General features: G+C 46.4%; 1 protein-coding gene across 2 annotated transcripts; it reads right to left on the reverse strand.

Moving 5' to 3' along the window:
- Positions 1-820: 820 nt before the first annotated feature.
- On the reverse strand, positions 821-21,548 carry TBX3 (T-box transcription factor 3). Of its 2 annotated transcripts, none has more exons than XM_014059786.2 (7): positions 20,078-21,548; positions 18,108-18,393; positions 15,677-15,823; positions 11,909-11,985; positions 9,163-9,314; positions 6,552-7,255; positions 821-1,983 (listed from the first exon to the last, which is right to left on the reverse strand). In XM_014059786.2, exons 1-7 carry the CDS (start codon positions 20,470-20,472, stop codon positions 1,555-1,557), a joined length of 2,190 nt encoding a protein of 729 aa, XP_013915261.2. In that variant the 5' UTR covers positions 20,473-21,548; the 3' UTR covers positions 821-1,554. The 2 variants fall into 2 exon arrangements, with proteins under 2 accessions (XP_013915261.2, XP_013915260.2); XM_014059785.2 differs by having other exon boundaries at positions 18,126-18,393; positions 20,078-21,547.
- Between the last annotated feature and the right edge of the window lie 564 nt (positions 21,549-22,112).

Raw genomic sequence — 22,112 nt, forward strand, 5'->3', positions numbered from 1 at the left:
ATTTATTTAATCATTTCTCCCATGGGGTAGAATCGGGGAGTATCCAGCGATGTGCAACCATTGTACAGTCTTTTTCCCAAGCCTATTTGTTCTGCGTTTTATTTTTATTTTTTTGCATGCTTCCCCCTGCCCTCCCCCCCAAATCTCTTCATAATGGCACAGTAAAACAAAAAGAAAAAAGAAACATCGGAAATGTCACATGGTCTTCCCGTGATGGATTTTTGCTTCCCCCCTCCCCCTCTTTTTTTTTGAAGTTGTAACTCTTCACAAGGGAACCTTTGACTTTGAAATGAAAATGAGTTAAAAAAACAAAAAACAAAAAAGGAAACCAGAAAGACAGCTGCGGTCTATATTTACAGACATATATACAATATCAATAAATTAAAATTTAATTTCGAGTATTCATAGGCCAGGTATTTACAAGTCATCCATTAATTACATAAATACTTTATCAATAGCATCCACTGTTTTCTTTTCCTTCTCCTTATTACGTTTACAAACCTTGTTATTGCATATACAGTAAAAGGGAAAAAATGTATTAAAACAAAACAAAGAGAGGGGGGTCATTTTAAAACAAACCAGCAAAATGATAATGCTCCCCTTCTAACTATATTTTTAATTGCTCCTATCAGAAAAAGAAACCAAAAAATGTAAAGAAATATGTATACATATATATGCATATATGTATGTATGTGTTTGTATGTATATATATATATACATATATATACATATATGTATTCTGATATATATATATATATATATATATATATATATATATATATATATATATATATATATATATATATGTATATATAATCAGAATACATATATACATACATACACACACATACACATACACATATACACACATATAAATGTATGTGTGTAGACATACTATCTGCACACATACGTACATACACAAACACACATACATATTTAATGCTCTGGGGACCTTAAGCAAGCATTTATGGAGTGGGGGGGCTGTCACAAAAGAAAACGTTTTGGAACGAACCATGCAAAAATAAACAAACTAGCCGTAGCCCCCCCCCCATCCCCCCAAAAACCATTAAAAGGATCCGCTTTTTCTCCTCCCCCCTTTTCGCCTTGATTTTCGAAGGAACTGCTACGCAAAAAAACCCACCCCAAATTCTCCCTGGGGGGTGGGTGGGGTGGGTGGGTGGGGAAGAGGTCATCCATTTCTCTGCCCGTCTCTCTTTTGATCTTTAAGGGGAGGCAGGGACCCCCTCCCCCCAAAAAAAACCACGAACGAAAGGGGAGGGGGGAGGATGGGGAGAGGACCCCAGAATTCACACCTGCCTCCAGTGGACAAAACAGTGGTTCATAGCAGCTTCCAGCAGCGCCCCCTCACCATCCCTCCTCGCTTCGCGCGTTCGGTCCATCCCCAGCGCGACCCTAGCCCCACACACTCCCGCTGCCCAATTTGGAGAGGGCGGTTGGGCCCATAAAGCGTGTGGGGGGGGAGGGAAATTGGAGGTGCCCCTCCTTCCCTATAGCGGGGGGGGGAGGTAGAGGACGCTGACCCCCCCTCCCCCCCTAGGGCGACCCGCTCCTGGCTCTGTCCTGCTTCGACTCGAGTCCACTCACTAAACGCTGGATGTTCTGGAGCTCGCTGGTGGCTTCTTTGTCCGAGCCGGAGGAAGAGAGGGTGGAAGAGCGGCTGTTGAGCTCCGAACCAGAGGAATCCAACGTGCCCAAGCCGGGGCTGCCCGCTAAAGCTCCGCCTTTGCCTCCTTCCGTGCCACCGCCGACCAGGGAAGGCGGCAGGGCGGTGGTGAGCAAGCTGCCGCTGCTACTGTCCGGCAGAGGCACCGAGAGAGAGTAAGGGCTGTAGCGCAGGCGAGGGCGCACGGCGTTCAGGAATGGCGGGTGCCGGTGCATCGGGGAGGCCGTCGAGGCCGCCGCCGCCGCCATGTAAGTGTAGGGATAGGGGAAGAGGCTGCCGAAGGGGGACATCGCCAGGCTCTGCAAAAGAAGAGCAGACAGACAGTCAGAGACGCGGCCACGGGGGGGGGGAGGGGGGAGAAAGCCCCAAATAGCCCCCCCCTCCCCATGCACCACTGCCTGGCAGTGGGTCAACCAGGCTGCCAAGCTAGCAGAAGTTGAGAGTCAATTAGGCTGCCTGACCAGCACAGGCAAGGGGTCAGCCAGGCTGCCAGGACAGCATAAGTAATGGGTCAATTAGGCTGCCAGGTCAGCGCAGGCAGTGAGTCAACCCACCAAGGACTTTCCCCTTCCCCACAACCACCCAGCCATCCCAGGAGAAGGTGCCCCTGTGGTGCAGACTCTGCCCTGTTGTGCTTTGCTGGTGGAGTAAGGGTCGGGAGGGGGCAAACTTATGAATTAAGTCCAGGAAACGGGTACTTTCTTTGGCCAAAATAAGCATTGGCATGCACACAAATACACAAAAACTCTTCCATGAGTACCAGGGATGGACAGAAGGAGAGAGACATAAACAGAGAGAGACAGAGAGAGAGAGAGGGAGGGAGAGATTATACACACACACACATACACACATAACAAGGAACAAATAGACATTGCATATATTATTATTATTTAAGATTTAATCTTCTGTTTGATTCACAGTCTGGGACTGGTAAAAACTGAACAGTTTAAGTCCTAATGAAGGATTAAGAGTTATTAAGGTAGCATCTGAGTGTAAAAGCAAGCATTGTGGCTTTTATTTTTTATTTTTAGCAAAGTCAGGATATTCAGGTCTAATAAATTCAACATTTCCATGGCAGCCCTTTGAGTATTGCTCCAAGGGCTCCTATTACTATTGGTACATCCGTTGATTTCTTCCTCCATAATCGCTCAACCTCAGCTTGCAAATAATTTGCATCATCATTATCTCTTTTATTCATTAAACATGAAACTTGGTCAACTGAACATTTAAAAATGTATCACAAGTAACATTGACTGGTGCTAATGGTTGATATAGGATGCTGCCAGCCTCCTAGGGATCAACCAGGTTTCTTCTTAAACTGCGTTATTATGATTATATACTTTATTCATTAAACATGAAACTTGGTCAACTGAACATTCAAAAACGCATCACAAATACCAGTGACTGGTGCTAATGGTTGATCCGGTTTGCTGCCAGCATCCAGGGTATCAACCAAGGACCTTCTTAAAATATAAGATGTTCCAAGTAGAGCAGTTTTTTACACTTCCGCTGGTGTTACTGCAGGAAGCTGCAATTTCTGGATGTGTTTTATAAAATTCCCCAAGTGCCCCAACGACAATGGGTATCGCTGTTACATGTTTCATCTATTACTACTACTACTACTATTATACTACTACTACTACTACCACCGCCACTACTGTTGTTGTTATTGAGATATTTTGTTTTAATTTTTAAATTTTTATTCTGGTCTCAATAAGAGATCAAATGATTGCTCTAGAACAGTGTTTCTCAACCTTGTCAACTTGAAGATGTCTGGACTTCAACTCCCAGAATTCTGGGAGTTGAAGTCCAGACATCTTCAAGTTGACAAGGTTGAGAAACACTGCTCTAGAAACAGATAAATTCAGATTCTCCCATCCCTGGATGGGTTTCTATTCTGCAGGCCTGCCACACAGTTAATATATTTCCCCTCCCCCTCTCCCCAGGTGCACCTGGAAGGAGGGCATCCCTCCAGCTGCTCCCAAACTACAGCTCCCATTGGCCTTCCCCCTCCTTGGCTGATGTCCCCTTATGGCAGAGGTTTCTGTATCCCCAGCAAGAAATCTCGCCAGCTTAAGAAAATCTGGCTTCCAACTCTCCAGGCCTTTTTCCATCCTGGAGGGAGGGAGAGAACGGGAGTTGTTAGGAAGAGGCCCACGCTGCCAGAAAAGGTGCCCTGGGATACGCCTGAGATGCTAAAGCACCTAGTTTGCCAGGCGCTTTTGTCAGCCAAATCCCACTTCATTTTCTGGCTTAAGGAGAAGGAGCAGCCGCAGTTGGTTGGTTGGTAGCCGAGCCCGGGGTGGGGGTGCGGGGAAGGGAACCAGAGCCAAACCAAACTGCGCTCTGATCCCCATTCAATCATCCATCTCTCTCAAGGTGCTGAGCGCAGACTCACTGACGGAAAATCTTTGCTGGCTCGGCCCAACCAACCGTCCTCCATAGTTGTAGCCAGAGGAAGGGAAACAAACTACACCTGGGCCCAAATAAAAGGTTCCCCTCGCACATATGTGCTGGTCGTTCCTGACTCTAGGGGGCGTTGCTCATCTCCGTTTCAAAGCCGAAGAGCCAACGCTCTCCGAAGACGTCTCCGTGGTCATGTGGCCGGCATGACTCAACGCCAAAGGCGCGCGGAACGCTGTGACCTTCCCACCAAAAGTGGCTCCTATTTTTCTACTTGCATTTTTATATGTGCTTTCGAAAAGGCTAGGTTGGCAGAAGCTGGGACAAGGGACGGGATCTCGCTCCATTACGCGGCTAGGGATTCCAACAGCCAAACCTCCGACCCATTTCTGATTTACATGCTTAGTCCCTGAGCTACCAAGTCCCTTTAAAAAACTGCCAAGCCGGAAGGGGTACTGGTATCTTGGCGAGGAAGAAGCTATAAGATAGAGAATATAGGAGAAGCGCAGAAATTCTATGAAGAATACTTCAAAGGGGAAGAAGAAGAGGAACTAGAAAGTAGAAGTCAAGAGGAAGAAACATCAGGAGACAAGGAAAGAAACAGGAGAGAAGAACAGAGGCAAGAAAGAGAGAGAGAGAGAGAGCAGAAAAGGAAGGCGAGAGAGGGAAAAGTCAGATACAAACCAGAAGCAATAAAAAAACTGCCAAGCCAAGGATAAAATTGGGAAATGGCAACAGACAGATGTTGGGCCTTTCCCAGCTACCTTCTTCCTCCCCGCTAGCCCAGTTCCGAAAACACAGTCAGGTTCAGACGGTGAACAAAAGGATGGAAAGAGAGCTACTTCGGAAAGCCTTCGGAAAGGCCTAAGTTTATTTTCCAGCCGCTTGAGATACGAGATGGAAAGGTACACATGCCGATACTTGATTACTGGCCCTTAATCCAATTTATGAAACAACTTGTTCCTAGGATTCCCCTCTACCTGAAGCCTCGGTTAAACCCCACAGTTGGGCATCGTGCCGAGGACGAACTGCAGAAAAACTGAAGCAAATTTTAAAACAGGAGTCAGGCTGGGCCGGCTCCTTCCTTAAGTAAGTTAAATATTTTTAAAGATTTTCATTTTTAATCCCACGTTTATTTATTTATTTTTTTATAAAGGACTCAAGGGGGTGAGGTGAACTTATCCCACACACCTTCCTCTTCCTATTTTCACCAGCCTGGGAAACAAGTTGGACTGAAAAAGAGGGGGAATGTGTGTTTAGGTGGCCAATCTGATTGGAGAATTTATTTTTTAATTCCTATCTGCATCTCTGTCTCTGTCTCTCTCTTTCTCTCTCTCTCTTCTCTTTCTTTCCTCCCTTCTCTCTCTTTTTTCTCTCTCTCTTGCTTCTCTCTTTCTTCTATCCTCTCTTTCTTCTCTCTTTCTTCTCTCCTCTCTTTCTTCTCTCCTTTCTTCTCTCTCTCCTCACTCTCTTCTTTCTTTCTTCTCTCTCTCTTTCTTCTCTTTCTTCTCTCTTTATCCTCTCTCCTCTCTCCTCTCTCCCTCTTCCCCTCTCCTCTCTTTCTTCTCTCTCCTCTCTCTTTCTCCTCTCTTTCTCCTCTCTCTCTTCTCTCTCTCCTCTCTCTTTCTTTTCTCTCTTTCTTCTCTCTCCTCTCTCTCTTTCTTTTCTCTTTCTCCCTCCCTCCCTCCCTCAACTTTCCTGAATTTGGAAAAGGGGAGAACTATATATATATTTAAAATGAATGAATCATGCACACCCCACACAGAACTGCAGCAACAAATTTACTTAACCCCCCCCCCCTTGCAAACACCACCTTTAAAATGGTGAGTTTTGATATGGAAGATTTGCCTGGCTTTCCTATGCCGACAAAAAGCCATCCCAAAAGATTTTGTAAGTAGCTGGCCTTCTTCTTCTTCTTCTCCTTCTCCTTCTCCTTCTTCTTTTTGCAAACTGGTTTTTATTTTGGATTGTTAAATTCCTTTTTCTGCATAAAGCCAGAAGCCACTGGCTATAGTCTAACCCCCCCCTTAAAAAAAAAATCTTGGAGAGGCCCGCCTCTCTAATCTCGACATGCAGTGTCTGATCCATCCATCCCACAGAGCCATGCGTGGTTTTCCTTCCCCAAAGCTTGGGACTCGAGCCACCAAGGGCTGGGATCACACCTCAGCCTAATCCAGAAACCCCAGTTGCAGAACCAAGCACCAAGAGAACGACCAACGGCTCCCACAAACCAAAGGTTGTAACAACAATGAAGTTACTTCGGTCCCTCCCTCCGAGGTTGGGGGGGGGGCAAAACCAAAAAGACGCTGAATCCCGTGGGATGCTACAGATGTAGGAGCAAAGTTCTGATTTGCTGGATGCCCAAATAGCCACCTGCTTTAGGGAGGGGAGAAATCACACACACACACACACACAGAGAAACAACAAATACACACAAACAGACAAAGACACCAGCGCCTCTTACCTGTGAAGCCAGGACATGCTGTTGAAAATGAAACGGTAAGGCAGCTGCAGCAGCTGCAGCGGAAACCCCACCTAATCCTTGGGCAGCTGCTGTGGCCATCGCCGTGTTGTCTAGGCCGGCCACTCCCGCGGACGCCCCGGAGACGGTGGCCAGCAGAGGCCCCATGCCGGCGGCCATGCCCGAGAACGCTCCCCCCATGGCGAACTGGCTAGGATGGAGCAGAAAAGGGTGCCCGTTGCTCAGGGGGTTGAAGAACTGTTGGCTGGCCAGGCCATGGGGAAAAGTTAGGTTGGAGAGGTGGCTCTGGGCCAGGTGGCCAGGATTGTCCGTCTGGACGGTTAAGGGCGCGAAGGGTTCTTTGTTGAGCATCCTGCATTCATCCTGGTTCTTGAGTTCTTCTCCGCCGCCCAAATTCCGGGTGCTGGAAGAGATGGCGGCTGGGCTGTGCTGGGAATCGGGAGGCATTTTCGAGACGCACTCCCCCCGGCTGCTGCTGGCCGAGTCTGGTGGGAAAATGGGAGGTTTGGGAGGGCTGTTCTTTCCCCCTTCTCGGGGGTCTGTCCCGTCTCCTCCTCCCGCCAAGGAGGAGCTGCTGCTGAGGGCGAGGATGTTGGCCGTGGTGGTAGAGATCTTCCCAACCTCGTTGGCTTCCATGGGGTCCTCTTTGCTCTCCGAGTCGCTTTCGACATCGCTGGGACACAGATCTGAGAAGAGGAAGAGAGAGACGGTGGAAAAAGAAGGAAAGGACACCATGGGGAAAGGCGTCCCACAAGAGATTCCTCAGACGAGGTGGCCGCCTTCCTTTCTTCTCCCCACCACTGAGAACAAAACTTCCTTAACTCCATTGAGTAGGTCAGATGGAGTCCTGTGCTTATAGTTCAGTTTTCTTCTGGAAGCCATCCAGGTTTTTTTCCCCAACTCCAACTCAAGATTCTGATCTAATTTTCACTGAAGTTTGATCTACTTTGGCCTTGGAACCATGACCGTCTAATCCAGAAGAGGGGCTGGAGAGAGATTTCACCTCACTATTTTCTAGGTATTTTCTTAAAAACAAACTAAGAAACAAACAAAATCCTGGCTAACCCAAAGGCATAGAAAACGGTGCTAAAGAAATCATAATTAGCCTGGCTCCTTCAGGGTTTCATGAATCATAGCTTATCCTGACCCTTTAGTTCTGGTTTATGGAATTAATGTCTAGGGAGATTCTCAGTCATCCAGGTCACGGTTGTCCCAAAGGTGCTTTCTTCGAGAGGCGGCTGGACTTCCTGTTTTTTTTCTTTGAAGAGGTTTCGCTTCTCATCCAAGAAGCTTCTTCAGTTCTCAGTTCAGTTCTCCTTCAGAGCCGAAGAAGCTTCTTGGATGAGAAGGGAAAGGTCTTCAAAGAAAAACCAGAAAGTCCAGCTGCCTCTTGGGGGGGGGGAGGCACCTTTGGGACATTTATGGAATTAACTATCTTCTTATTTTTATAATAAACTTCCCTCTGAAGGGTGTGAAGTTGAAGGACAGAGAAAGAATAGCATGAATTCTCGAATGTCTATCACTGGTTTTATCAGGCCTCTGGTGATATCTTTTCTTTCCATCGGCAGCAAGAATCATGAACTTGGAATTTTTGGGCGGTGTTTGCTGCACACCCTCACAAACACACACACACACACACACACACAAACACACTGAGCCAATGTTCAAACTTGAAAAAAAAACAACCACGAGTGTATCAACTAAAAAGGGCATTCCTTCCTACAATAAGCCTAGCAAAATCAGAGCAAGCCACGGGGAAATGCGCAGCCCTCTGGGACACCAGCTTTGGAGTACAGATAGTCCTTGACTCACAGCCACAATGGAGCCAAGGTTTCTGTTGCTAAGCAAGACCGTTGTTAAGTGAGTCTTGTCCCATTTTACGACCTTTCTTGCCACCGGAGTTCAGGGAATCGCTGCGGTTGTTAAGTCAGTTGTTAAGCAGATCTGGCTTCCCCATTGACTTGGCTTGTCACAAAAGGGGATCACATAACCCTCGGGGGGGGGGGGACGACACTGCAATCATCGTAAGTACGAGTCAGTTTGCCAAGCGCTTGAATTTGAATCAAGCTGCTAAGGAGATTCTGCAAGGATTGTAAGTGTTAAAAAAAACACCGGCCGTCAATCACTTTTTTTCAGGGCTGCTGTAACTCGGAACAGTCCTTAAATGAATCTGCAGACCTAAATCTGTGAACCTGGCCACCTTTTAGCTCCCATTCCAGACCAAATATCCCTGGCAGATCAAGATTTCCTTGCCCGTCATCCTTTGCAGCCAGGTGAAGTTGAGAAGGGAAGGTGGGGGAGGATGTTTGCAGTGATTTTAAGCTTTCCCTGGGCGTTTCGAAAATTCCCAATTAATGGAAAAGTCGCAGTTTCACTCCATGTGGGTTTGTCTGTATTCAAACCATGGATAAAATATAAATAAATAAGGGAGAGAGGCAAAATGAAATGTTAAAGATCCAGAGTGTTTTCCGAGATCGGTGTTTGTTTGTTTTTAATGACCCACGTTAGTAGGAAAGCAACTGCTCATCAATAGGAGGGTAGGAGAGCTCGCTCTTACTCCAGTGTGGAAACCGAGAGGGGGAAAACAGCTCACCTTTAAGGTTAGATGTACCCACGGTGGACACAGCTGGAGATGTGGACTGAGCAAAGCATTTAAACGCTGTTTGCTCGCTGGAGGACTCATCCGAAGTCTCTTTCTTCTGCCTTTCCTCGTAAACTCTCATAGACTGAAGAGTCAGCTGTTTCCTAGGGAGAGAAAAGAAAAGAAAATGGGATTAATTTTGGTGGGATGGCTTCATCAAACATGCAAAGCGTCCTTGGTTTAGCCAGGTTAAAAATAAAATAAAAAAACAAACAAATATTTCTTATGCTCCTAGACGGGGATGTTAGTCAGGTGTGGTCCAACCTGCCACAGTTTCACACACAGCACACTAACCCATAAAGCGTGGCTGGTTTGGACCACAACATCTGGAATCACCAGCTGCCCTATAGCCAAAACCAATCAATTCCATTAAAGGTTGACCAAGGAAACTTCCTTTTCTCTGTAAATTCCAACCTACCGTAGCTTAAGTCAAGTCAACCAAAATGTTGAGATAAATCATCAAGTCATCCAAAAGTTGTATTTTAGAATGGGTTAAGGACAGCCCATTCTCAAATACATCTTTTGGCTGGCTTGAAGATATCTTACAGGTAGTCCTCGGTATACGACAGTTCGCTTAGGGACCATTCGGAGTTACAATGGCACGGGGGAAAAAATTTTTCCACACTTATGTGGTTTACATTCAGATGCTTAGCAATGGGCTCACATTTATGACCGTCAGGGTGTCCTGGGGTCACGTGATTCCCCCTTTTTTTACGACAAGCAAATTCAATGGGGAAGCCAGGTTCACTTAACAACCACCTGACTGGCTTAATAACTGTGGCGATCCGCTTAACACATGTGGCAAGAAAACGGGACAAAACCCCCGCAAATGTCTCACTGAGCAACATACATTCTGTGCTCAATTGTGGTCATTAAGCCGAGGACCACCTGTACTAAGGATAACATAAATTTGGGGAAACAACCTTGTTCCCAGGGCTGATACCACCACAGTAGGATGAAGCTCTCAAAGCACATTCAGACTTTTAAATATTTGGGATTACCAATCTCATTCTGCTTTGTTATTGGCCATTCTGGTTTCAACTGATGGAAACTGGAGCCTCAATTACCCAGAGGTCTATTTTCGTCTTAAATGGTTGAAGCACATCAAGCAATTGTCACACTAAATCTTTTGCAGCACTCTCTATGGCTTTGCTTGCATGCTGCCTTCATCCATGCTTAATTAAAACATCTTTTATCTCATTAACCCCGCTTTAAAAAAACACACACACACACAACATCCTAAGCCTTTAATTGATTACACAGACTGAGTTTGGACGGACTAAAAATGCCAGTTGGCCAGTTTTGCATCCAGGTATCTAAAAAGCTGAATTCCCACAGCACGTTTAACCTTAATTTGTTGAACTTAAACTAGCCAAGCAGAATGAGTTCACAACAACCCAAGCATCGGAAAAAACATAGTTTAAGAGCAACCATGTTCAGCTACGCAGTTGCAGCTTCTAATTAGCCATTTTGGGTAAACACGGCCTGCAAGGTTTAAAATAGCGCAAATCCGGGATGGTGGATTGAATCAATCAAAACATATGGAAATCAGGCCATTGAGGATTTAGGTTTATTTGTTTTGGTGGAGGGAGATGCAAATTTTAAAAGAGGCAGAGTAATCCCTAACCAACGGACTGTTAAAAACATCCAGGAGATATCTGCTGTCTGAATAACTTCAAGAAAGGAACTCTTGTTTAACACTTGAATGCAAATGTTGATTCTCTTATGGCCTAAGAAAACCTTGCCTTCTCTTGCTCCTCTTATTCACATCCCCCTTGTCAATATTTCAATCATCCCTACCGCTTCTTGAGACCCAATCTGTAAAGAAACACAGCCCGCAGCCCGAATGCAGGATTAAAATAAGTCAATAAATAAAATTTGGAAAGGAGGGAGCAAGGAAGACCTTACAAAGTCCATGTTAAGGACTCTTCCACTTTTCACTAAAAACACAGACAACATAATTCTTGCTTTAGAAGCAAAGAAACAAACACACACCCAAAAGAATTGGAATTTTTTTTAGGAATGTATGTATGTATGTATATATATTTATATATATGTGTTGTGTGTATGTGTGTGTGTTGTAAACACAATCTATTTTGTAAGCACAGTATTTTCACAGCGATTGGGACCCTAGACAATGTATAGAAGCTGCTAGAAGCAGATAGATGTGAGTTTTCCCCTCCTTTTCTTTTCGCCACGCCACTTATCCTAAATCTTACCAGGAGATAAATAAATGTTATTTGTGATTTCCTACTTCCCAGTTTTGATGGAGACTGGAGTTTCTTCTTTGAAAGAAACTCCCAGACTTTACCATCAAAATCTGTTAAAAGTCCTTCAAAATCAGTTTGCCTATCTATTGTGGTCTATCATTTTCTGTTTCTGCCTTTGTCATTTCACTAATAGGGACCACATGTCGTAAACTATACATTTACACTTGGCAGAGAGTTTCTCCTTTGAGTAGCACCAAAGAAAATGTTGCACGTTGTCAAACTTTAAAAGTTTTTTTTTTAAACCAAACTTTCCAATCCATCTTTTCACCTCCTGTTCACAATATCACAATTGGCTATTTTGTGGAGGGTAGGAACTGAAAAGAAAGACGATTTCTGTTTTTATTTTATTTTATTTTAATGGACTTTGGGGCAGCTTCTTCTGATGCATCCCCAAAAAATGAAAATTGAAATGTACGTGTTCATCTTACCTCTTTTCTCGCCTTCCGTTCCCCGTGTCCCGGAAGCCTTTGGCAAAAGGGTTGTTGTCGATTTTTAACTGGGTGATCTGGTAAAAGAAAGACAGAGAAAGAAATGGTCATATTTGTCCCGACTTGGATTCTTAGGAAAGAAAAGATTCTCGACTTCATTTGTGTCTATGTTTTAGACTGACGTTATCTCCTTATTGTCCACTTACAGTTCAAAGATTTGTTCTGCTAGCTAAAGCATTGGTGATCAAATTGGTGCATTGCTGTTGCATTTCTGCCCTCTGTAGAACAATTTAAGAGCTTAGCAAAAGAGATCAGGACTTAAACCTTGAGTTCAGACATGGGGTGACTTTTAAGAGTACAGAATGATTCTGAGGTCTGCCACACAAAAGATAACCGGAAAGGGGAGGGGGGAAATCCATAGAGGAGTGGGGCAAAAAAACCCCTCCTGATTTATTCAAACCAAACATTGCCTACTTCTCCTTTAAAAAAAACCCCTCAAGATCCCAGAAAAAAGCTTCTATCCAGATCTCTGCCGAAATAAAAAGGAGAGGCTTACGGGATCTCAGAAGCAGGCCAGCATGTTTTTGTTTTTTTAAAAAAAATTGCTTTATAGTTCCTGCTGCAAATTTGTGGCTATTCAGGCGAGGATTAAGGGGTTCCATAGGGGATTGAAGTTCCTGTGGTCATTTCCCTACTCCGTTGCTCAGTCTTAGCTAATTAGAAGGCGGCTTGGAGTTTGCGAACTCCCCCCCCCCACTCCATGAGTGTGTGAGTGTGCATACACACACACACACAGAGATACAGACAAGTGCACTGTTAGGCTCCTCTTGGAATGAATGGAACGCACAGCCCATTAGTCATGTTATAGTGAGTCTCAAGGCTTTCGTTGCTTTAATTCAATTGCAAAAGCATCTGGCTAAAGTAAAATATTTTACTTTTAATATTTTAGGGGTGGGTGGGTTGAATCTCGATTTATAACCAGTGTGTGCCTGTCCTCTCTATTTAAAGAGTATCTGCTAGACAAAATATCTTATGGGCCCTTCAAGTCTTCAGATTCTGCCCTAGGTTTCCCAGACAATCTGCTCCTGCTTTGATTTTATGGGGATTGAAGGAAGATTCCCTTTCAAAGGCTGGTTGGAAACACCGTCCAGCTTGGGAAAATTTTGCTGAATAAGTTTGATGAAGTGAAGCAAGGCTTGAATGCTGAAATCGGAATGGAGGGTGGGGAGGATGACTGGCTGGGCTGATGGGGACGAGGATAATAATAATAATAGGGGGAAGGAGAAGAAAACGAGAAGGAGGAGGCGGAAAAAGGAGAATGGAGAGAAGAAGGGGAGGAGGAGAATATTTTTTTCATAATAAAGAAAAGAAGAAGAAAGGGGAAGGGGGAAGAGAGAAGGGGGAAAAGGAGGAGAAGCGAGAAGAAGAAGGAGAAGGGGAAGGGAGAAGGGGAAGGAGGAGAAGTAGGAGAAAAGGGAAGGGAGAAGAGAGAAGGAGAAAGAGGAGGAGAAGGGGGAAGGAGAAGGAGGAGGAGAAGAAGAAGAGAGAAGGGAGAAGGGAGAAGGGAGAAGGGGAAAGAGGAGGAGGAGAAAAAAGGAGAAGGGGAAGGAGGAAAAGAAGAAAGAGGAGAAGGAGAATGAAAAGAAGAAGGAAGGATCATCATAACTGGGTGACACTTCAGAGCAAGAAAAATAAATCAGTGTAATCCACCAATTTTCTGTTTAGACCACAATCCTAGAAGGGCCAAGCCCAACTTGGCTTAATAGAGTTTAGATTTGAATCAATTCCCACGCAAATTTCTTTCTTTCTATCTAGAATTACGAACCAAGAACACAGGACTTTCCCCATCTTCTGAATATCCATATCTTCCAAACTGACCCCTCCTGAAGTTTCCGGGGGGGCCTGAATTTCTTGGCCAAGGAGCAAAGGAAGTGGGAGCCCTGCTTTTTAGGTTGTGACAGAGGAGGAGGAGGTCGTATTTCTACTCGGCTTTCAAGAAGCTCCCCTCCTCTCGAAAGAGGGACAAGTTCATCGGAATGGACTTCTCAGAACCTGCGACAATTCAGACTTTTGGCTTGGCCAAAGAGCAGGAAAAAAGGTGGTTTGGTCGGTGGTCGACTGGAGAAGACGAGGCTTTAGGTAAGTCCCTGCACCTGCAGACAGGTGAAGTCCTGTTTAATTCCACTCTTCTGTAAAGGTGGAGTTCGACAAGCAACTAGAGACCAAGGTGTGAATCCTATCTTGGAGGAGGTACTGGGTCCCTTTCTTCCTCCACTATCTTCTAAGAGGGCTTGGAACAACTCTCTTCCTCAGGGACTTTGCTTTTTTGGCCGCTGGCTCACACCTGGCTCTGCTTTCACCCAAAAGTCTGACAAACCTCGGACTTCACAACTGCCTCTTTTCAGTCTCCTGCACAATTTCTTTGTAAACCTGCTGCCAGTTTAATCCAGAAGGCAGCTCTGCATATATCACAAGGCCGTGAAAGCAATCAAACAATCCTTCCTTCCTTCTTTCCATCCTTCCATCCCTCTGATCTCTCTCTGTTCCTTCTTTCCCCTCTCCCTCCCTCCCCTTCCTTCTTTCCTTCCATCTCTCTTTTTCCCTTCCTCCCCTCCCTCCTTTCCCCTCTCTATCCTCCCTTCCTCCCTTCCATCCATCCACCTATCCCTCTGTTCTCTCTCTTTTCCTCCCTCCCTCCACTCCGGAACCAGCTTCCCTCCTTGCAAGCCTGCTAAAACTTCACAAAAGCCCCATCACAAGTCACTAGCCCACCGCGAGAGAAACCCAACGAACAAATAAGAACATCAAGAGCCAAGGTGGTGCAGTGGTTAAATGCAGCACTGCAGGCTACTGCTAGATCAGCAGTTCAGCGGTTCAAATCTCACCGGCTCAGGGTTGACTCAGCCTTCCATCCTTCCGAGGTGGGTAAAATGAGGACCCGGATTGTTGTTGGGGGCAATATACTGACTCTCTGTAAACCGCTTAGAGAGGGCTGAAAGCCCTATGAAGCGGTATATAAGTCTAACTGCTATTGCTATTAAAAACAAAACAAAAACATCAAGGTCTGGCGCCAGCCATTGAATTCTTTCCCATGCCTTTCGGGCTACCTCAAGCTCTTCAGTTCCACCTCCCTCGCACACATAATGGGGGGGGGGAGGAAGGGATCTCAGTAGCTAACTAGCCAAGCCACCCACCCACCTATTGTCCCACCTCCCACATTTCCAAAGGTTGTCCCTAAATATTCTCAGTGAAGTCAGCTTCTTCCGTCATCCAAATACCCCCTAACCCCACAGACTTATACACACAGCAAAACAACAAAAGAAGAAGAAGAGGACGGAGAGGTTAATGGGAATCCAAAACTTCCTTTTGGCTCTGTGGCCAAGATTCCTCCTAAGGAGGGAGTGGAAGCCTTAGGCTGAGTTTCTCCCCAATCCAAGGCAGGCAGAGAAGCAGTAAATTCAATTAACACCCTTCCCCATAATAATACCCGCTCCTCTTTAATCAGCTTGACCCAAGGGCCCCCCCTGGTTGCAGCAGGGTATTTAATTCACGCTTTCTTTGAAGCGGGTGAAGGAAAAAAAGAAGGGAGGAGGGGGGAGGAGAAAAGAAGGGCAGATTCTGATACCTGCATTGGGAAGATCTCCCAGCCCTTCCTGCTCAAATCGGAAGCCTTATCTGAAGCTCATGCCGGTGGACACACACACACACACACACACAAAAACCCTCCTCCCCCTCCACTCACTCCCTTTCCAATCTAAATCCCCTTACCTTATCATTCTGATAGGCTGTGACAGCAATGAACTCCGTTTCCGGAAAAACGTAAGTGCGGAATGTACTGTAAGGTAGCTTCAGGATATCGTTGGCTCGGACGATGTGAAACCGAGGCTGGTATTTGTGCATAGAGTTTAAGATGGTCTAAGGGAGAGGGAGAGAGAGAGAAAAAAAATAAGAAAAGAAACGGAGTTGGGAGAATAAGATTTAATTGAGGGGGGAAAGGGAGCCCGTGCACACATTCTGTCTAAACAGGGCCACTCAACTCCCCCCCACCCTAATTTCTACCCTGCCTGTGTAGCTTCCCTGATCTTTCGTGGGAGCATCATATTTGGATGGTTTTATGAAGAATTTTACTTCCAGCCAAAGGCCCTCTTCCTCCGTCCCCTACCCCAATTTGTAGAGATCCCGCTCCAAGGCGCCTAAAATAAGGGAAAGGATCCCAACTGTGGAGAGACAGAGCAGGGATATATGTGTGTCTCTATGCATGGATATATGTAAGATGAGAGAGAGAAAGAGACAGAGAGGGAGGGAGGGCGGGAGACACACACAGACACAGACACAGACACACAGACACACACACACAGACACCGAGAGAAAGACAGACAGACAGACACACACACACACAGACAGACATGATAGATAGTTAGATAGATAGATAGATAGATAGATAGATAAATAGATATTCACAATAGATAAATAGAAGACTAGTCTATTAATTGGTTTTAAAGGGAAAACATTGCATGCCACCTCATTTTATATTGAAACTATTATATTTGGAGGAAAGGTGATATGAATGGACTATTTGAAAAATAAAGTCTAACCGTGAAATACATTCTTTTCATATCATAGTCAATAGAGGTTTTTCCCCTCCTTTCCTTTCCTTTCCTTTCCTTTCCTTTCCTTTCCTTTCCTTTCCTTTCCTTTCTCCTTTCCTTTCCTTTCCTTTCCTTTCCTTTCCTTTCCTTTCTCCTTTCCTTCCCCCCACCCCACTTTAAATAGGATTCAGTTCTTCCCAATATACAAATGCCAGCTTCTACAATTTGGGGTAGTTTCGCTTCGGAGATTCTTCGCCGGCGATTTGATTTTCATTCAGCCGATTTGATTCTCATTCTCCTTGTCCTACCCTCATAATTTTATTCTTCTCTCCCAAACCCGCACGCCAAGCCTCCCTAAGACAACCAAACGCGATATTCTAACAGGTCATCCTAAGGCAAAAAGATCGGCTTGACCCTCCCTCCCCCAACTTCCTTTAAAAACCCGGAATTTATTGCAAAAAAAATATATCTGGAATCTACAATTGACAGTAGCCCATTTCAAGTGTGAGAAAGATTTCCAACGCTTTCTAATAAAGAAGTAAGTGTTTACCCCATTTTCTTAAAACAGGCCTGAATTCCTAGTCACCCTATTTTGCAAATAGCTTACTACTACTACTACTACTACTACTACTACTACTACTACTACTACTACTACTTATTGCTTCCTGCAATAACACCAGCTGAACTGCAAAAAACTGCGCTACTAGGCAAATCTTACATCTTAAGAAGGTATTTGGTTGATACCTAGGACGCTGGCAGCAACCCGGATCAACCATTAGCACCAGACACTGGTATTTGTGAAGCATTTGTGAATGTTCAGTTGGCTGAGTTTCACGTTTAATGAATAAAGCATATAATAATCATCATCGTCTAGGTGAAGTCCAGCGCCATGTCAAGGGGGAAGATTAGGAGTTCAGGGAACACTCACTAAGCGAATTAAAAGCACTTACAAATCTGTGTTTGCTCTAATAAGGAAGTAAACTTTCTCAAATAAATCTGAATTTCTAGTCGTCCTATTTTGCAAATAGCTAATAGTACTACTACTAATAGTAAAACGTTTATATTATTATTACTGCTACACTACTACTACTACCACCACCAGTGTGGTGGTGGTAGTAGTAGTAGTAGTAGTAGTAGTAGTAGTAGTAGTAGTAATAATAATAATAATAATCTACATGTATTTTGTATTTTAAAAAATACATCGAGAAAGTAAAGCTTCCTGCAATGCTCAGAACATCGTACATTTTAAGTAGGTACTTGGTTGATACTTAGGACGCTGGAAGCAAACCATATCAACCATTAGCACCAGTCGCTGGTATTAGTGACACATTTTAAAATGTTCAGTTGACTTCCATGTTTAATGAATAAAAGAAATCATCACCGTACATTTTAAGAAGATACTTGATTGATCCCTAGGAGGCTGGCAGCAACTGGATCAACCCCTCAGCGCCAATCAGTGATATTTGTGATATGTTTTTTAAAGTGTTCAGTTGACTGAGTTTCATGTTTAATAAATCATCACCGTCATCTACATGAAGACCAGCGTTAGGTCAAGGGGGGAGATGAGGAGTTCAGGGAAAGCTCAGTGAAGCAAAATTAAAAGCACTTACAAATCCGAAAGCACTTACAAATCCGTGTTTGTCCGAGATGTTATTGGTCAGTTTCAGCTTGTGGAAGGTGACCACTTTTGACATCCACTGTTCACCCGTGGCTGGGCTATCCGGATGGATATACATTCTTTTCGGCATTTCGGGATCGGCTTTCCCAGCCACCATCCACCGCGAATTATGGAATTTATATCTACAGTCATCTGCAGCTACAATGTCCATCAATAAAATGTATTTCGCCTTTTTATCCAAACCCGTACACCTCACTTTAAAAGGTGGGAACATTCTCCTAGAGACAAAGAAAGCGAATGTTATGTTATTATTACATTGTTTTATTTTGTTTTGGCCCCTTCCTTCTCTTCCTTCCCTCCTTCCCTCCTTCCTTCCTTCCTTCCTTCCTTCCTTCCTTCCTTCCCAGAATCATTTGAAAATTCAACAGTCAAGATCTGTTTAAGAGGGCACACGTATTTTACAGGGAATCTGATTTACAGGGAATCAGATTCCCTGTAAAATACGTGTGCCCTCTTAAACAGATCTTGACTGTTGAATTTTCAAGTGAACTGTTCCTTAAAGGCTGAGCATTCAAGCTTATAGAAAACGGGTGTTATAGTAACATTATCAATTTATAATATCGATATCTCACAAATGGGGGGGGTGTCGTACCCTCGGCTTTCATGATCTCCACACTTCCCCCCCCCCATGATTTCCAAATATCATTTCCAAACCTGCAAAGAGTTGTTTTTTTGCTGGTTGGTGCAAATTTTTTGCTGGTTAAGACTTAACCGCGGGCCGAAAAACCCTCATTACAAATCTCTGCAACCCTCAATACAAATCTCTTGTTGGGTTCCCTTTTGAGAAACAACAATTTCCTCCAACACACACACACATACACACACAGAGACAGACACACACCAATAACTGCAAACTTCACCCCGTTTTTTAATACTGTTTTATTTTCGCCAATTCTTCCTTGATTCCAGACCATTTTGAATGGCTCTTAATAAATCCCAATAATAAATAATAATTCCCAACTATTATATTTCGTCCCAGCATTTGAAGGAAATAATTCAAGGACGCGTGGCTTTTTTTCCTAATTCTTAAGGTGCACATTAAACTGGAAAGTCCTCCTTTGCGTTAAAAAACCGCCACAGTTGTTTAAACAACAGATTGTTGTTACTTTAAACAAACAACAGGAAGAGGGGTGATTACTGGCGGGAAAAACACGGATCATTCCCTCCAAAATTTGAATCCCTTCTTCCATATATTTTTTTTCCAAATGTGCCAGAATTTAACAGTGAGGCCTAGGTGAGCCGGGAAGCCTCTTATACCTGATTTAAAAACTGGGATTCAACCCCGAAAAGGAACAGCCTTCCAGATCATAGCTAACTTTATTGGTGGGGGAAAAAAATATCTCTCTTTTTTTTTCCTGTTTCCCTTTTCTGATCCTTTCCTTCCTTTTTTTTCTGGAAAGTAGAGGCTTTGCGTTTGGAAGCACCCAGCACCAAGTGATTTCTTTTTTCAAAAGTATATTTTATGACCGGAAAAGAGCTGTAGGCAATTTTTGTTTGGGCCTGAGTTCATGAGTTCATCCTTGCTTTTCCTTCTCCAATTTTCTTGGAAGGAAACAAGCTCTCTCTCTCTCTCTCTCTCTCTTTTTTTGGTGGAAGTAGCTGCTGTTGGGAAGGGATCCAGTTGTAAAGTTTGAAAAACTCGGAAGGAAAGAAAGATCCCGGGGAGAAGACACCGAAGGCAGCCAGATCTCTCTCCTTCTACCAAGGAGGAGGTCAAGTTTGCGGGTTCGTGGGTGAGGATTTGGGGGGGTGTCTTTTGGCGTGCATTGAGGCTTTTACACAAGGACGAGGCTCACTTCGTGCTTCAGAAAGCGGCCTTTTCCCTCCCCCCGCGAGACAACAGCCGAGGTTTCTCTTTGGAGAATCGGCTGGAAAAGAGGGCAGCCTCCGCCGCCTGCTTACCTTCCCGATTTGGTGATTACCATCTCGGTGCCCCGTTTGTGAAACTGCTCCCACAGCTCCTTGGCTTCCAGGTGGACTTTGGGGTCGTCCTCCACCTCTTCCTCCGGCTCCAGCGTTTTCAAAGGCCGCAAGTGAGCCGCGGCTTGGTGTCCCAAAGTGGAAAAAGGGAGGCCGGAATCCGCCGCCCCGATCAGTTGATCCATAATCGGTTTGGTCAAAGCTCCGGGCAGGGAAAGAGCGGCCGCTCCGTTGGGTGGCAAGGCCAGAGCCGGGAAGAAGTGAGGCTGGTGTCCCAAAACGGCGCTCATGGGGAAGTCCGGCGCCCGGTGAGGTAGGAAGGGGTGGTAAGCCATACTGGTCCCAGGAATCACGGGTTCTCTCATGGAGAAACTCATCCAAGTCAGTCCGCCGGCGTCGCTTCTTCTTCTTCTTCTCCTCCTCCTCCTCCTTCTCCCTTCTCTCCTGCACCGGGGCTTCACAGCTTCGCCCCTCTTAGACCCTGCCCCGATTCCCTCCGCCGGGCAGAAGGGACCTGGCCCCGGGGAAAGCGCGTGGGGACCGTGGCCCAAAGAGGCGAAGGCAGGGCTGGCCGCTCGTCACAAGCGACCATAAGCGAGTCTCACCGCGGGATCCCGGCAGCCGGCGCCAAGCTAGAGGCCATGGCCGCCCACCCACCCCGCGCCGACCCAGGGGAAAACTGCGCTCCGGCGCTTCGTCGCCCTAGCTGGAAGAAGGGTGCGCGCGCCCGAGTGCCTTGAATATCCTGCGTGGGTCTGTCCTATCTATCTGTCGGGCTTGGCGACTGACGCGCCTCCTGCTAATGAGAAATAAAATCTGGGCTTTTTATCCTTGCAAGGATTGCAAAGGATCGCTTTGCGCCGCCGCCGCTATATTGGCGAAAGGGAACAAGAGGGAAAGTTTGGCCGGGGCGAAGCCCACGTAGAGGGGGGGGGGGAAGCAGGAGGGACGCAGATGGGGTGAGGTGGACGGGGCCCGGGGAAGCTTCTGGCTAGTCCCTGCCGCCGCAGAGGTCGCGCGAGGTCTGGGGCCGCTGGTCTCCCCTCTCCCCCTCCTCCTCTTCCCTTTTCTTCCTTTCCTTCCTTTCTCTCCCCGCCTCCCGTTTCTTAGTCCTTCTTCAACTCCTGGCCATTATCTCCCAGCTGCCGGCGCGGAGAACTGGAGCAGCCGCCGCAACAGCATCGATCGGAGCGGCTTCTCAACGAAGCGCCCGGACGAGGCGAGGAAGCAGAAGAGCCGGCGGGGCGGAAAACTCTCTCCAAAAGGAAGACCCTCCAAAAGGTGCCAAAGGCTGGCGCCTCCTCCTCCTCCTCTCCTCCTCCTCCAGCCCCCGCGCAGCTGTCTCGCCCGGAGCCCCGCAGCTTTTCCTTCTCCGTCTCCGGCGCTCTCCTCCTTCCAGCCGGCTGGCTCGCCTCTCCTTCTCCCTCCTCCTCCTCCTCCCCAACCTCCTCCGCTTGGCCTCCCCTGGTATGTGTGAGACCCCCGCCCTCCTCCTCTCCCCCCCGCCGATCCCGCGAGGAAAGAACTCGAGAGGCAGGGCAAGCCTCCGCGAATAAATTGACGGCTCGGCTGTGCGCTGCGCAGTCGAGGAAGCCGGAACGAGTTTGTGCTAAGTCGGGCGCTTCCCTCCCCTCCCCCGCCACCCACCCCGCCTCTTCCCTTCCTCGGCTTTCTGCGAAGCAGCCAGCCAGAGGAAGCGCCGCCGCGCTCGGCTCCCCAAGTCCCGCGCCGGGAGGGAGGGAGGGAAGGAAGGAAGGTGCGCGCGCGCGCCCGCGAGTGTGGATGGATGGGGGGCGGCGGGGAGGGAGGGAAAGCAAGCGAGTGCGCGCTCTGCTGGTGGTGATGGCGAGTGTGTGTGTGTGTGTGTGAGAGAGCGAGCGAATGTGGGCCGGTGTGGCAGGGCGTGCGTGCGCCCGGGTGTGAGTCTCTCTCTCCCTCTAAGCCCGGCCGCTTCTCTCCGCCCGGTTGTTTGGTGGCTTTCGCTGGGCTGCCGAGATGGGGCGGTGGGCGCCTGGAT

The sequence above is a fragment of the Thamnophis sirtalis genome, unplaced genomic scaffold (assembly GCF_051295495.1).
Source record: "Thamnophis sirtalis isolate CommonGarterSnake01/CBP01778 unplaced genomic scaffold, rThaSir2_p1.2 scaffold_2, whole genome shotgun sequence".
Taxonomy (NCBI): Eukaryota; Metazoa; Chordata; class Lepidosauria; order Squamata; family Natricidae; genus Thamnophis; species Thamnophis sirtalis.

Excerpts from the sequence above, each read along its gene's own strand:
- TBX3 (XM_014059786.2), bottom strand. The coding sequence starts at position 20,472 with ATGAGTTTCTCCATGAGAGAACCCGTGATTCCTGGGACCAGTATGGCT. Across the intron at positions 15,824-18,107 it reads TTGTAAGTGCTTTCGGATTT|ACCATCTTAAACTCTATGCA; the intron begins GTAAGTGCTTTT and ends CCTCTCCCTTAG. Across the intron at positions 11,986-15,676 it reads CAGCCTATCAGAATGATAAG|ATCACCCAGTTAAAAATCGA; the intron begins GTAAGGGGATTT and ends TTCTTTTACCAG.